General features: G+C 39.8%; 1 protein-coding gene across 4 annotated transcripts; it reads left to right on the top strand.

Annotated features, from left to right (window-relative positions):
* The first annotated feature begins 623 nt into the window (after positions 1 to 623).
* Positions 624 to 15,468, top strand: samsn1b (SAM domain, SH3 domain and nuclear localisation signals 1b). 4 transcript variants are annotated; one of them, XM_062405548.1, is made up of 15 exons: positions 624 to 798; positions 2,335 to 2,469; positions 3,367 to 3,410; positions 3,709 to 3,749; positions 4,635 to 4,727; positions 4,891 to 4,988; positions 7,927 to 8,053; positions 8,139 to 8,533; positions 10,605 to 10,682; positions 10,828 to 10,944; positions 13,107 to 13,236; positions 13,685 to 13,836; positions 14,333 to 14,533; positions 14,634 to 14,784; positions 15,164 to 15,468. In XM_062405548.1, exons 1-15 carry the CDS (start codon positions 775 to 777, stop codon positions 15,337 to 15,339), a joined length of 1,962 nt encoding a protein of 653 aa, XP_062261532.1. In that variant the 5' UTR covers positions 624 to 774; the 3' UTR covers positions 15,340 to 15,468. The 4 variants fall into 4 exon arrangements, with proteins under 4 accessions (XP_062261532.1, XP_062261531.1, XP_062261533.1 ...); XM_062405547.1 differs by having other exon boundaries at positions 625 to 798; positions 10,825 to 10,944; XM_062405549.1 differs by having other exon boundaries at positions 626 to 798; positions 4,635 to 4,715; positions 10,825 to 10,944.
* Positions 15,469 to 16,594: the final 1,126 nt, after the last annotated feature.

The raw sequence follows: 16,594 nt of genomic DNA, 5'->3' as shown, positions 1-16,594 counted from the left end.
AATGCTGTAAATATTGTTATTTTACATAACTCCATTAGACATCTATTGCACTTCTGTACGTCCGGGGAGAGGGATCCCTCACATGTGACACTCTCTGAAGTTTTGAAATGTTTTCCCTGTTAATTGGATTTTTTTGGTAAGCTTTCCTCAATCTAGTCGAGGGTTAACAGCACAGGCTGTTGCACCTTTAGACCTGTGAGACAAATTGTAATCCGTGAATATGGGCGATACAAATACAGCTTTTGATTGATTCATTGTTTGGCGTGAAACACATTTGTTGTCTAACCCTTATGGAATCTGTGCATTCTGCATTAATTATAACAACAATAATTAAAACAATAATAACAATACGTTTTTTCTGAGTAAACAGTGTGTGCAGAGGTTTAACTTCACTGAGTGATTAGTTAATCTCTACGGGGTCATTATCCTAATCATTTTAGATAGATGCCAAACAAAGCCGGCCTGGGCAGTTTGTTGTCTTGTTGTTACGGGTGGCCCGGCCCTCTCTGAGGCCGGTGCTGGACAGTGACGGCTCACTGCATCTATTGGATTATGTGAGGGATTTGAAAGTAGGATTAGGCCATTGGGCTGTGGACAGCATGGGGGCTACACAGGCCTTTACATCGCAGGGGTGTGTTAGAGTGTGTTGGTGTGTGTGTGGCTGTGTGGGTGTGTGTAAGTGTATTTTGGGAGGTTGGCATGTGAAAGTTTGTTTGTGCATCCCAGAGGCGCGTCTCCACTTGGCTCCATTGTCTGTTGCGCGGACCGTCAAACATGAACCTGTTCTGCTTCACACTGGTAAGAGACTTCCTCTCCTGAACTCCTGTAGATCTGAGGGTGGTCTGTCGGGGGCTCGTTCAGCCTCAGAGGCAGAGGGAACTCTGTGTGCCACTGTGGGACACACTGGTGATGTGATGGTAGCTGACAAGGATCTGAACTGGGCTCTCTGGGGAGCGAGAAGACGACTGCAAACAACTTTCCTTCTCTCTATGATTCATACTGTTCCTTAGACGCACTCTTCCTATCTGTGTGACTGTAGTTGCTGGCTTTGTTTTGGCTGTATACAAAGTTTTAATATAGCAGACGCGATAAATCCTGTCAACATGGTACCTTTTCTAACAACCTAACAACAACTTGACATTGCACTTAATGTTTTCACTGTCAAATTAGGTCCATAAATATTCTTGAATGTTTGAATAAGGACGAGAGTAAATATTGGCATCATCATGACAAAATGAAATGATTATAATGAGAAAATAAATCATGAGACTGAGTTGAGTGCTGGTGATGAATTTGAATCTTTGCCATGTGACTGACAGTTTCATTGTTCGTATCTGCTTTCCTAACATTGATGGATGATCAGTAATAACTTCAAACAGACGATATGTCAATACAATACTTTCGTCTGCACTCGGTGCAGATTTGTGGATTTACTCTCAGGTAGACAGTACAAGATGTCCTCAGCCTGTAGATCCTCAAACCACAATAACACAGGAGAAAGTCTGCTCAACACCACAGATATGTCAGTGGTTAAAAGCTGGCGTCTTACTCACCCAGCGTGTCAGCACTGAGCATCTGTGTCACAGTCTTCATGTTGAGATCAGTCCCTTCTTGTCCGGGACGTAAAGACACATAGTGACTGGGCTGATGAAGCTGCTAAATGCAGTTCACGAGAGCTCACCGGCAGTTCAAGGTTAAAGGTTGTGGATGAAAGGAGATGAAACATTACTTTACGTCACTGACAAAAATTTAGGATTTTTGTAAGATGTGATGATATGCATGAGTTTAAAATCCAGTTGTATGTTCCTGGCTGTGGAATATTGGATGCCTCTTCATAAGGCACATTTGACTCTCCACACGAAGAAGGTATTGATATTAGAAATGTTTATAACATGTTTTAATACCAGGCTTTTTCACATATTTTTACACAGCACTTCTCACACAGAATATAATTCTGCCTTTTCCCACGTCCAGACATTTACACTAATTCAGTGTTTGTAGCATTACGCTGACCTGCCCTGTTCAGGAACTGAGAAAATGAAGCAGAAGAAAGTTCAGAACAAAGTGATGGATATCGATTATGCATGTTTGAGTGACATGCTGAACATGCAGAGTAATTACACCAGTGTAGATGCCAAACTCGTAGATTGGAATACATGTTCACCTGCCCCTGCCTTAAGGCTTTTCATTGATTTTATATTCTGTAGTCGGACTGATGACTGATTCCAGTCAATTCCTCCCTGATGAACCTCAACAATAGGTTTCAGAAGTGTGTGAATTAGTGCAGGCTGCTGTTGCTCTGTAAAAAATGCTGATAGCTCTCTTTCCTCCCAGGCAGGCTCCACAGAAAGTTTATATCAACCAGCCTCAAACCCAACACTGAGGGAAGTCCTGCCCAAGTACCAGTGCAGCCCTGCTCTGCTCAGGTGTAATCCTGAGTGGGGGGGCTCAGACCCATCCATCACTTCTGTGAGTATCCCGTATACTGAGCAGATTCCATACATTCCAACCAGTTTAACAATGTTGAGTTTTGCAAATAGTCCTGCCACAGCTGCAGTGGAACAGAGTTGTGGTGCAGCAGCTCTGTAGATGTTCTCTGCTACCTCCCTCCTAAACCCACCACAGTAAATGAAACCTGCTCTCAGTGGTGGAGAAGACGTTTCACTAATGTAGAAGTACAAATAAATAGAAAAAGACGTACTAAAGGAAAAGTGGAAATACCACATTAAACCTAAGACCTGAGTAAAGGTAGTAAAAGTACTTGCTTTAAAATTATTCCTTAATTTTTTGCTAAACTAATGCAATGGTCTACTAAGTCATCAACTGTACCTACAATGATGATGCTAATGAAAACACTGACACTGGTATATTAATTAAATGTAATAACTTCTTCTGGATCCATTGTAACGCAGTGTATTGTAAAAATGTGCTGGATTAGAAAGATAAAAGTAGCCAAAAATTAAATCTACATATGTAAAGTACAGTTACATAAAAAATCTACTTAAGTACAGAGACAAAGTAAATGTACTTTCTTACATTCCACCACTGTATGTGCTCACAATATGTGTGCAATGTGATTAATACGAAAACAAGACAATAGCCTAAAGCTTGCCGCTCTGTGAGGTTTTTACTTAGACACAGAGGTTCTTTGAGCTAAATGCTAACAGCCAGCTCAAAATAACAATGCTATCGTGCCGATGTTAAGCAGGAGTTCTCCCGCCTGCAGCCTCACATCACATCATAAGATTAAGAATGTTGACAAAGGGCGAGTATATTCAGTTTGCTCTTTATGTTTCTTTTCTTTTTCATTCTTTCTTTCCTAATTTTGCTTAAAGTGACCTTCTCTTTGGTTTTTGTTTCCCCAAGAGCCAACCTGAGAATGCAGTGAAATTAAGAAGGAGCAGAAAAAGGTATGTGAGATATTTGGCTAAAATTCAATTCAATTCCATTTGTAAAGAACCAAACCATAACATGCATTAACTCAAGGCACTGTACAAGTCAAGATCTAGCAATAATATATAGAGAAACCAAACAGTTCCCACATCGAACTTTGTTCAGTAACATGTTCTGAAAGTGAACACAGACTGCATATCTCTAAGTGACAGGTTATTTCATTACATTTTCTGTGACTGTTTCTTTCTTACTTTTCTTTCACTCATTAGAATCACCTCAGTTCTCATTAGTAAATTAAAGTGTTTTTCTTTTCAGTCCCTGTTTACCGACATCACTCTCGGACAACAAGAGCACAGGTTGGTAGATAATGATCACATTCACTCACTGTAATATGCATCCCTGCGTCGCCTTCAAATCACCTTAGCCTGGTGCAAAATTATGATTATTACTGTTTATTACTGATTATTACAATAATTATTACAAGATTGATTACTACAAGAAAACATGACCCCTTGGATCAAAGGTTGCAGGCTGTCCAATAACCATAAGGTCGGCGGTTTGATCCCTGTCTCCCCAAATATATGCTGGAGTGTCATCGAGCAAATCATGAACACCAAATCACAACTGACAACTCTGCTGGCAGTGTGTGAATGATGTCTGATAGAGAAAGTGCAGCACATACATGCCCCGTATGAGTGTGAGAATTGCAAAACGATTCTAGCCTTGCTCCGCTAGCTTGCCGTTCGTTTTTACATTGATTTTCGAAAATTTTATTGAAGACTTTTAAAGCCACATCCTGAATTTACTTACTACCTATGAGTCTGGACAACAACTTAGATCAGCTGATAGTCTTCTCTCAGAGCCTGAGTGGTGACTAAAGGATGAAGTGCTTTTGAAGTAAAGGCCGCAAAACTCTGGAATGATTTACCAGCTGAGATCAGAAAGACTACATCTGATTTATATCCCTTCTTAAACTGTTAAAGGGGAATTATAATTAATTTTAATAAATAGTATTAACTTATTTAAATGTTCATAATTGTATTGTTTTCTGTTTTTTTCTCTATTATTATTATTATTATCAGTTTACAGAAGATCAGGACTTCATGTAATACTAACCTGCTCACACCGCTCATCTTAATTGTGTGTTGAATGTGAATGAATCTTTCTGTAAATTCAGCTACAATGTGACCAATGTGTCACCAGCTTCTTCTTCTTCTTCCCCTCCACCTTGTCTGTTGCAGAAAAGGACAATCATCATGTCTGCTGGACGTCTTCTGGTGATGAGACTCACTTGTCTCATCAAAACAAAGTTCTGAGCGGAGGTGAAGAAACATGTATGCATGTGCAAATGAAAAATAATTAATTGGTTGTCGTGAACTTCTCAGTGTGAGTGTGAGGCATAAGATGATGATGATATGTCGGATACCTTATTGATGTTGATATACATATATATATATATATATATATATAGGTGACATGTGTTGTTTGATGATGCAGACATGTGTGAAGCTCGCTGTCAGAGCAGCAGGACGACGAGAGACGACAGCGTGAAGGAGCTGAAGTGTGACAGGACACAGGCAGATCTATCCGCTCAGGTAAAACCACGTTACTGTCACCTTACAGCAGCCTCCAGTACAGAGCCATTTTATAATGAATGTAGTGTTGTGTTCAAAGTATAGGGATGCAAAATTCCGGGAATATTCAAAGCTGGAAACTTTCCATAGGAATTGAAGGGAATTTACAGGAATTACCGAGAATAAAATGGAAATGTTGTGGGTAATTTATACTAACTGTATTTACCTTGTCATATACAAACGTAAATATAAACATTTTGTTTTGTCGTAGGCTGATTTGAGCCCTGAGGAAACTTTGGGCACTTGACTATATGCTTCTGCATCTTTGTGTCATTCTTAACATAGGTCTTTGCACATTGTACACAGCCTTTCCTTCTACATTGGCTGGGTCGAAATGTCTCCACACAGATTGTTCTGTAGAATAAGATGAGAAAAAAGCTTGTAAAAAAACACTAATGCAATGCCAGAGATATAAATCTGTGATGGAGAAATGCACAATGGAGGGTTGAAAATTCAACGTACAGCGTGTGCTGCGTTCCATACATCTTTAAAATAGAGTTTTGAATGATGTTTTAATTGCTCAGCGTTTAATTTGCGTAGTTTTTTTTCCTTCAAAATTCCCAAAATTTCCAAGCTTAACTTCTCATGGAAGATTTTCGGAAATTTACCGAAAATGTTCCGCCCCTTTGCAACCCTAGTTCAAATTAAAATCAAGCCCTATTATCTAATTAAATAAATTACACGGGGAAAGCAGAGGGCCGGGTTTAGTCTTTTGTAATCCCGTGCCCGCGATGTGACAGCCACACACATAGATACCTGGCATACCTGTGTGTTTGTGCACGCGTTAGTGCACGTGTGCAAAATGACAGTGGCTGTTTACCTTTGCTTATCTTACAGAGGAGGAAAAAACACTGAATGGATTATATCACAGTAGAGTAAAAGTCAGGTTTAAATGTGTGAACGCAGAAATGTGACCAACGCTTCAAGTGCCTTCAGTGTCTTTATGAGCCGTGTAGGAAGTTTACAGGAGGTACAAAGTGAATGTGAACTAAACTGGACTGAGGTCAGTTGTATATCAGCCAAATCAGATCCACGGTTCACTTTAATCTGCTTTATAATCTTTAATCTCCTTTATAGGGACCATTTATATCTACATAGTGCTCCCTGGATTCTGTACAGGTTGTTGCTTTTCATGCCAACAGCTGATACTTGAGATGGGAACATTTATGGGGCAGCAAGGACACAAGGGAACAAGGGATAATGCAGTGGCTAAATAGGGTTCTGCTTTAACTTGAGTGTGCATTCAGATCCTCTAAAAATAAATCCTGCTGAGAACTTCAAATAGATTGGTTACTAAAGTAAAAATACAGTCATTATCAGCTTAATGAACTTTAAAAAAAAGTATTCTATTATTATACATGACATTATTAGCTTGTCAATAATAATAGAGACATGTAAAGTATTTTACTGCTAATTAATATTAGCCTCCATGTTTAGTGGAGTAATGATAATGTCTGGTTTATGTCAAGCTTCCTCCAAATTCATAGAGGAATATTGTACTTTTAATATTTTTTTAAATCACTGCATGATATGTAAATTACAACTTATTTTTTCAGGCGTTATGTATATAAAGTATTTTAAGAGGCCGCTTACACACTGATGGAGAAAACTAACCTAATGCAGCCATTAATTATAATATTTCAGCCACACCAGATGTTTAACTGCATTTTCATGTTTGATAATTAATTACACAAAGCTTATAACACTTATGTAGCCTTGCCTTGGCTGTTGGAAACATTATGGATACCAGCAGTGTCTGCCTTTTGATTTCGAGTTACCGTGGCAATTAAAGGGTCAACCCTGCCTGAAAAGTGAATGCTTCTTTCACCACTGAGTTAGTTGCATATAAGGGGAATTTAGATTTCACATGAAATGAGAAAGATTTCATATTTTCCTCTGCAGCCAATTGGTATAGTTTGCAGAGGGAAAGGAAATGACTTTGTGTCTCAGACCTGTTTACGTAAAAACAGAAACACCAACCAACAATGAGACATAATGTTACTCATCAGACATTGACGGACAGAAATAAGGTCTTCCTGGGTTCACATGAAGTGCAGGTGTATAGGTCCTTTACTAAATGTCTCTGTTTAGCTGATTTTAGCTGTCCTAATAGGGGCAATTTTTAACTTCCTTTGTTCTCAGCATAATGAGCCTTCATGTACTGTCACTGGGTTTTAGTTTTTTTAATGATGTGCCAGATATGGTCTTATCTGAAATGTGTGATGCTGCAAAATCAGCAGATTTCACTTAAAGTAAAGGTTAACAGGCTCAATGGGGTTTTCCTTATGAAACACAGTACATGGGCCACTATTTGACTCTAAATGTACTTTCTTTCCACCAGTTAATGTAAATCACCATTTGTTTTCAAACTGAACTAGAAGGTAAATCAGAGAGCACATACCTGGGCCATGGCCCAACAGCCCCCTTATGAAAACATATTTAGATTCACGAGATCCAGATATTAATTTATATCTGCACCAAATAAACATCAGTCCACTGAACATTTTAGATTTTTTTCTGAACTAGATCTCCACCAACATTTCTTTTTTAACCGACTCCACGTCATTCAAGCAAGTTTTGTGGTAACATGTTTTCTAGTTTTTGCATAATACTTCTAAAAAACAGACACACACAGACAAACAGAGAACCTACTTGGCCTACAGGTAATTACAGTATATAAAGACTTTAAAAAGTTGTTGCAGTTCATACAGACAGTTAGTAAATCTAACTGTCTAACTAATTATAAATAAACACATGTATATACATTGATAATAAAACACATTAAAAGTAGTGGGTATTGAAAGATAACTAAAAAAAAAACTCACAACACAGTGAGTCTGAGTGATGCTGGGTGTGTGTGCATGCTGCTTAGAATGCACAAACTGTTTCTTCATTCCAGGCCGGTGAAGCTGCAGCTGACACAGCAGAATCCATTCACAGCAAAAGAAGACAAAAGAAGTTACAGAGTCTGGTGCTGGCAGAGAAGGGAAATCAGAGGGGAGGAAAGAACACATCCGGGAACATTGGTGAGTTATGGGGGGCGATTTTCTTTAACTGGTATAAGAAGAATTATTATATACTTATTCAAAAACCACTGCTGCTCTTCTTCAGATTGTTTGGCAGATGTGTTGAAAAACATCAATCCGGTGCTAACCTGTATCGGCCTGGGGAAGAGAGCAGAGGAGTCGTCTAAACCTGCTGCATCATTGCAGAGGCAACAGGCCAAAGAACATGAGCATTCAGAGGAGGAGAACATTTTGAGCCCAAGGGTTGGAACTCATCTGTGGAGCCCATTTGAGTGCCCACAGCCCTGGAGTCCTTTCTACCACAGCTGCCAGCAGCCTCGACACGAGCTGTGGGTGTGTGGCGGCACCTTGTCCCTGCCTCGGACCACAGAGTGGGATCGTTTCGAGACTTCGATCCAGATACTTGACATCAAGCAGCCCGGTCCGTCTCCCCCACAAATGATCCGCTCCATCACAGACCTGCACCTCTCACAAAACACAGTAAGACACACAGCATGTTACCAGACTTTCCACTATAGCCGATCTTAATGAATAAATTAACAATTTAACAAGTCTGTCCTGGATTTTAGGATTGGCCCCGTTTCTGCATCTGTTTTGGGCTGATTGATTACAAATGGGGGGGGGGGGGGCAAACTGAGAGCAGTCGCTTTGCTAATTGAGAAAATGCCTCTGGCAAATGTGGGGTCAGCGATGTTAATTCCAGAAACCATCAAATTTGGTTAATATCTTCTCACAATCCATTACCTGTGTGTGCGCTGATAATCTGGTTTAAATACACATCGCTGGTTTTGTATTCCTGGAAACAATGAGAGTTGGACGACCCAAACAGCAAAACCCTGTTCCAATAGGGGCATCCATGCTTCTGCATGGACCAGATGCTGCTGGGGTGACCAAACATTGGCCCAATCCCATTTCAATCCTTGGCTCTTCCCTTTCGTTTTGGGCCTTCATATGTAGGGGTAGGCTGTATTATTATTTCCTTCTCCCTGTTACAGTTTGTTCCTGAAGTGATGCTAAATGTGGCACATGGGATCTTTAAATAGCTTGTCTTTGTCCAGCACTTATTTCGTGCCAAAGTCCAGTAGAGAGCAGCATAAAGGCTCCAGTCTCTGAGGTGTGACATTTTGTGTTGACGCAGTTTATAATGCAGCCAGCTCCCAGACCTGCACAGTGTCATTAAGCCGTGCCTCGCAGGGCCTGACTTTCTAATTGCACCTCCGAGCTCCTCCGGGAACTTTCAGACCATCCGAACAGTAATTGAAATGTCTACCAATACTTGTTTCCTTAAATTGCTCTTATGGTTTTCTGAACCAAAGCTTCTTACAGCTGAGTTGCGTTTTCAGCCTCACTAAACACAGCTAATGGCTCCTAAAGTGCTGCTTAATAATATTGTAATCATGATCACAATCATAATCATGTGGAAAGAAAACAAATGTGATGACATTATATGAGACTGTGTATAGGCCATCCTGCTCACAGTGGATAGTGCAGAATGTAATAACTTTTTCCCTTAGAGCCTACAATTATGAATTATTTATATGTTACGTGCTCATTAAAATTGTTTTACCATTATATGTAGATGGGAAGCATGAAGCAGCTTGAAAAACATCAGAGAGCAGCCAATAATACAGTTAGGGATATCTTATTTAACATTTCAATATCAACTGACTGGTCATTACAAAAGTGTTGTCTGGTGTAGCTCGGAACAAAAGATGTGAACAGAGCATCTGGCGTTTAGCCTAAGGACTAAAGTCAGGATATCTCACTCTCTCCTGCTTTAAATTAGAAAATTATTAATTCATTAAAAAATGTATCTCTGATGTAAAAAAAGTTGTCAGTTTACAATACTTTTTTAAAAACAGAGCAGTCAATAGCAAAGAATGTTGTGACAGCGTCTTGACGAGGATGGGTGTGGAGGTCATTTTAGTTTCCCCCTTATTATTCAATGCAAGTCATTTTTATATAATACTTATCCAGAAACAGTGACCATGTCTGTGGTGGTAACCTGTTTCTAGTTCAAACACATGACGTATTAATAGCTGCTCCTCCAACCACTCAGTGTCAGTGCCGTAACGGCCAATGTTGGGAAATGATCCAAGAGTGAATGTAACAGATGTTCTGAGCGCGGAGCTGAATGACTGATAAACTGAAGCTAACGACCAACTGTTTTTATACTCTCTCTCATTTAATGAAACATATGTTGGAATATGAGACAATGAATCAGTAGACCAAGATCATTCAAACTGTAAAAAATTATACTGGTAAAAATAACAGTGAACGTTGCCCGTGGAGATAATAAAATAATACATCCTGCAACATAACACAGCAAAGTAGAACATGGTGCTTAAAATACAATTTATACAATATTTTGACTCGAGATATAAAAATGACAAGATATCCAGATGTATTGCTGCCAGGGGTTAACCTCATTTCCCCAAAACAAATCATAAACGGGAATGAACACAAAGTGTTGTTGTTGTGGAGGTCACAGAGAAAGATAATATGCCCATCTGTCACTTGAAAACACTCATTTAATCTCTATTTTACCCAGATGACCAGATTTGGGAGATTTGATGCCTCCTCACAACGCTCGCCTTTAATGAAACCGCAGGATGATGGAAGCTGTGCGGTAAGTCAACCCACCTCCTCAATCTGCTAGCAAGTCTGTCTAGGAATTTAGCGTCCTCAAACATCCTCCACCATACCAAAAATCCAGTATTTAAACTGGGAGGAGCCCTTTTTCTACAAAGTGTTTTGTTTTTAAATCACAGCAGGGGCAGAAAGAGGAAGCGACCAAATCAAGGCTGCAGGAGGAGAAAATGGAGGCGTCACCACAGACAGACAGGAAGCAGGTCGACGCCCCACCAGAGAGAGTTCTGACAGCCATCACCGTATGTCGAGGACCCTTCCCAGCTCATGTTAACACAACCAGTTTGGAGTTCACTGCTCCCTGCATTTGGTTCCCACCTCATGAAGCAACATCTGTTTGTAACCACAGAGCTGTCAGCCCCACACCTGCTGTGCCAGGCTGAGCATTTATGTATCAGTTTCACACAGGGCTCATTACGTGCTAATGTTGAAATTAGCCCTGATAGGGACTGATTACTGACAGGTTATCTATAGTTAACCTCATTTAAAAATCACCATGGCTCTAAAACAGACATGATATGCTGATCATATTTTTGGTCCATCGTCAATAATAACCTTTACATTACTATGGTGTCAGCTGTTTTAAATTTATTTTTACTGCACCCTTCTACTCTTGCAGTTTTGGGTTCAGCATCTTGCTCACTTTTAAATAATGATACGTGAACATATGCATAAGTAATAGCTAATCACTTGAGAAGAATTATTAAGAAATTTTCACTGAATTCCTCTAATAAGAAATTCACACTTGCACACACATAAGACTGCACGTCACCTGAATTTGACTGAAAACAGTCTGAACGGGGCATCTGGTGGCCTAACGGCACATTCAACATAATTACAGAATCCATGGTTGGATCCCCGGCTGCATGGGGACCGTTGTTTCATATCATACCCCTCTCTCTCTCTCTCTCTCTCTCTCTCTCTATGTGACCTAGTTTCTCTCTTCATCTTCCTCTCTCTTTCATCCCCCCCTATCTCTCTCTTCATCTTTCTCGCTCTCTTCATCTTTCTCTCTCTCTCTTTCTCTCTCTTTCGCTCTCTCTCTCTCTCTCAACTGTTTTCCAAAAAACAGCAAAAAAAAGGAGGAGAGGCTGGCCATGAATTAATAATTGATGTAACACAATTTGCACCATTAAGGAATTGCTATTTATTAATTTGCACTGATGTTATACATTTAATTATGTGCAACCAAAATAGCTTGAGTATAGTGGCCACAAAACAAAACATATCAATGTACATGATGTGTTGTCATAGAAGTTTAAAAGTGGCAATCAAAGTGGCAGTTACACACACCAACATGCTGCTGATTTTATGCATTTGAAGTGTCACAAAAATTTCCCCAGAGCAAATGTCATTTATATGTTAAATACAAAAAATATTGAGTAATTATAATATGAATCCCGTCACATTAGATGATAAAATAACACAATGTCGACATCCTCCTGGGACTAATTCCCTGTGTTACATATCAACTTCAAAGGCTTTATTGTCACACAAAACTATACAGACGAGTGCATAATCGGACAAAATCTCATTATAGAAAATATTAAAGTAGTCTAGATCAAATTAATATATCAAATTAGCATTGTGCATTCGTATATTGCACAACACTATTTTAAACAGGGACAAACTGTATTTTGCACATTGCACAACAGAGATTGTAAGTCAAGTAAAGTCCAGTGTGGGTGTGAGAGGTCTAGGAGGATTTATTGGGAGTTCAAGAGTCTGATCTAAATGCTGCAGTGCCTTTTTCCTTTATGTCGGATCAGAGTGTCCTCTTGAACATTAAGTGTATTTTTTGAATAATGGAAACATCATGAATTACGGGTGCAGTTAAGTCAGAGACCAAGAATTCAGAAAAACTGCAAACCCCCTTCAGTTTAAGGCAGATGCATTTAGTCTATTTCCACTTTGAGCTCACATTATACAACCTAATTATTCCCAAGCATTCAAAATCTGGCTGACAAACTCAGAGCCCAGTGAAATCCTGCGGTAGTCTGTTTTTCAGCTGCATGCCAATTCAGAAGCCTGTTCTCAGGTGGACCGTGCCAGAATAGACCTTGGTGTGAAAGTCCCTGCACAGGAACAGGAAGTTAAAAGCTGAACACAGGTAGCTGGGGATTAAGCTCACCACACATCTCCTAGGTGTCAGCTATAAAAAGCAAAGGCAACTATTGCAGGATTAAGTGTTTTGCTTGCCAGAGGAGCTGCGTGTCCCAGCGTAAACTGGGATGCTGAGCTGTTCCGTCACATGAGGAATCAAACGCAGCAGCTTAGGGCTCTGACTCCGTGTTCTGGTTGGTCAGCGGCCTCTTTTGTTTGCCTGCAGTGGGAGATAATGAGTATGAGTATGAAACAAGCGTACGAGAGAATAAAAATGTGATTTGGTGTTTCGACTGTGCAGAATGGGGACACAAAGAAAGATGAAGCGATGAAGAAGGCTGCAGGTGGACGACCATTCACTAAAAGACACAGGAAGTCCACTCACTCTCTGTCAAGCCTCTACAGCCTCAACAGTGGACAAAGCTCCTCAAGTAAGCACCTCCTCCTCCTCCTCCTCCTTCTCTCTTTCTTTTATCCCAAACTTTAAATGCTTTCATTTATAGAACCACACCACCACAACACAAGCTATCTTGTTATTGACATGTGGTAGAATTGAACATGTTCCTCCATCTCTAATTCTCATCTCTAGTATCTGACAATACTTACTTTTTAAATTTCCTCTTTTATGTTCTATTAACTATTGATCCAATTATTATATTGTTACTTATTATCCACTTATTTGTATTACTTATTTTATTGTCCGCTTTTGTACTTTGTGTTTCTCTGTTTATATATTTTTTAGTTTTTGAATGTGTGCACTTGTATCATTGCGTTCAGGACCCCCTCAAAAACAAGATGATACAACCCTTAATCCTAATAAAATGTCATCCAATCAGCTCAGGTCTTATTGAGCCCTTTTGTTTGTGTGTTGTTCCCCAGGTGGAGTCGCCAGTGGGTCAAACTGCTCCAGTAACAGAGGCAGTCTGAGGCTGGAGGAAGACCTATTGTGCACCAGACAGTTCTGTGGCAGAGCCAGAGTCCACACAGACCATGTGCCAAGTCCATATGACACCGAATCCCTTAAACTCAAGGTAAACAAGTCTGCAGAGTAAATGCTAATGAAAGAAGCAGCAGGAGAGAGGTGATTGCACTTAGACCGAAACAGGTCATCTAAGTGGTGGGAAATGGAACAATGGCAGGAAGTAAAGGGATCTGAAACAAGAGGACAAGGTAAATCACAAAATAAAACAGGAAATGAACTAAAAAACTAAGACATGAGATCCGGTGTTACAGTTATTTTTAGCCAACTGAGTGTCATTGGTATGGATGTAACAGGCCATTTGGTCTGGTTGGTCCACTACTGTGATGTTTCTCAAGGAAATAATAACAATGAGTTAATATTAACAATAATAATAATAACACTAATAATAATACACATTTAGGATTTTATTTAGGTTCCTCTTATGTAAATCATTTTTTTTATCTAGTTATTTAGCTAATTATCTTTGTATGATATCGTTCATTTGATGTTGGTGCATGGTCCCTAAATAAGTAAGCGTAATCACTTTCAACCAAACTGACCTTTAGGTGGGAGACGTGATTGACATCATCACTAAGCCTCCCATGGGAATATGGAAAGGCATGCTGAATGGCAAGGTGGGATATTTCAAGTTCATTTATGTGGACGTGCTGAGAGAGGAGAGACCTGAGCTACACAAGGAATCACAAACCCCCAAAGACAAACGAAGGTCAACGGTCCAGGAAGTGTTAAAGCGCCTCAGTTTGGAGGTATGTCCATTTTATTTGATTGATCTGATCCAGCACCAATCATCTTTCATACACGATTGTGATCAACCAGCTTGTGAATGGTGTTTTCCCCATTCATCAGGAGTATTCCTCGTCTCTGCAGGAGAGCGGTTACCAGACAGTGGAGGACTTGATGAGGCTGAGGGAGCAGCACCTGATGGAGCTCAATGTGACTGATCCAGAGCACAGACATCGTCTGCTCGCCGCTGTCGACTCCCTGCAGCAACTGAGCTGTGAGTAATGGGAAACACAGAAAAGGTCATCCAAGGACGGTGTCACCATGCACATTTGTGACATGAAAAAACTGGAAAGAGATACGCCGAGACGTTTGGATTCAGAAAGGAAAAGGGACCAGTGACATTACGCTTAGAGTAGATAAGACAGCGAGGGTATCCAGGCTACTAAAGAGATGAGCTAAAGAGGTTAAGGATAACAGGATAACCCCAAAGAGCATTTCTCAGAATAGAGCAGGACACAGAAGGGCGGTGGCCGCAGACAGACATGCCGTTCAGCCGTAATGCTCAGGAACAATAGCTGTAAAGTATAACTTACTGCTCATCTATTCCACTCTCTGCCAGTACATCCAACCAAGCTGTCCCCTCTGATTTACAGCTGATCGTCAGATGGAGAATGAGGCTAATCAGGAGGCCGAGACCCCCGGTAAAAACACCAAGGCAGATATGAACAACTGCTCAAGGGACTCGGGCTGCCCCGACAACACGGCAGAGGACACAGAGCTGCACAGTCCCCCTCAACAACCTCTACTGGCGGAGATGACGGCTTCATGAGAGCAATCCATTCTTTATAATGTCTGCTTTATCCCTTAATGTGCTGCTGAGACGACTTGGGAATCAAGCGCTGTTCTTCATTTCTTGCAACAAGGTGATTTGACGTGCAATAAAACAAGCCTTTACAACAGCAAATCAACTCCACTGCTAGTTCTGTTTGACCAATTGTTTCCTGGAATTAAATTCCAGGAAACATTTTGTGGATGTTTCCTTTTAGCTTGTTTACACTTCTAATGTGGCTCACAACAGTCTTTAAAGAGCATCACCCCATGACATGAATAAATGCTCATCATCTCTGCAGGGTAACGGTACAGTTGAGTATATCCCTGACAGGAACATGAGTTTTTAAACTGTGCACATTTCTAGGACCACAAATAGCAGTCATTATCATTATATGTTCATGTGCCAATTATTTTTCTCAATTAATCAATGAATTGTTTGTTTGATGACAAGTAAGAGATAATATAATACATTTAATTAAATTTTATTCATGTCATGAATTGAATGAAGCTCAAAGTGCTTTACTTTAAAGTCAAAGACATGAAATAAGATAGATCAAGTAAACCACGTTAGCAATAAAACAAAGACTTAGGATGAAGCATTGAACTCGCAAAAGGCATAAAAAGAAGTGAAAAAACAAGACAATTGTGTTAATAAAAAGGCTACAATTAGTAATTCGTGATTTGAAAAACTACTTATGGATCATATTAGAGATTATGTCCTAATGTTGATGTCTTCCCTGAACATTAGAGCAAAATCCAAATATTTTTAAATGACATGTTATTTTCGAATTAAGTTTTTTCTATTTTGCTTGAAAGAGTGATTAAAGATGAATCACCTATTAAGCATGATCCATTATCAACTGATGAATTGAGAATTTACATCATCGCAGCTCTACAGACGTCATCTTTTGATACTCACAGTGTAATGATGCTTATTATCCTAATACGTTCTAATGTTGCACGCCTAGAAACTGTTGATGGATTTATGTGGTTTGAATCGCATTTACTCTAAATTTTCTGGGCAGCTAATGTGAATGTAACATTACACAGAGCACATCCTAACTTCCTGTAGGAATCAGCAACAGTATAACACAGGTAGTTTATTGAGAAGTGGGGTTTCTGTTCTTATTTTTTCTGAAGCTGCAAACTCTCTGCTCTCTTGGTTGAATATTTGTACTCAAATAAACTTAATGTTGCTTGAAAATCCTCAACAAGCCTGAAGGCTCCCACCATCACCAGGTTAATTTAACATG

This window comes from Platichthys flesus, chromosome 15 (genome assembly GCF_949316205.1).
Source record: "Platichthys flesus chromosome 15, fPlaFle2.1, whole genome shotgun sequence".
NCBI classification, from domain to species: Eukaryota; Metazoa; Chordata; class Actinopteri; order Pleuronectiformes; family Pleuronectidae; genus Platichthys; species Platichthys flesus.
The sequence above is the reverse complement of the archived record's forward strand: the minus strand, read 5'-3'. Positions and strand labels throughout refer to the sequence as shown.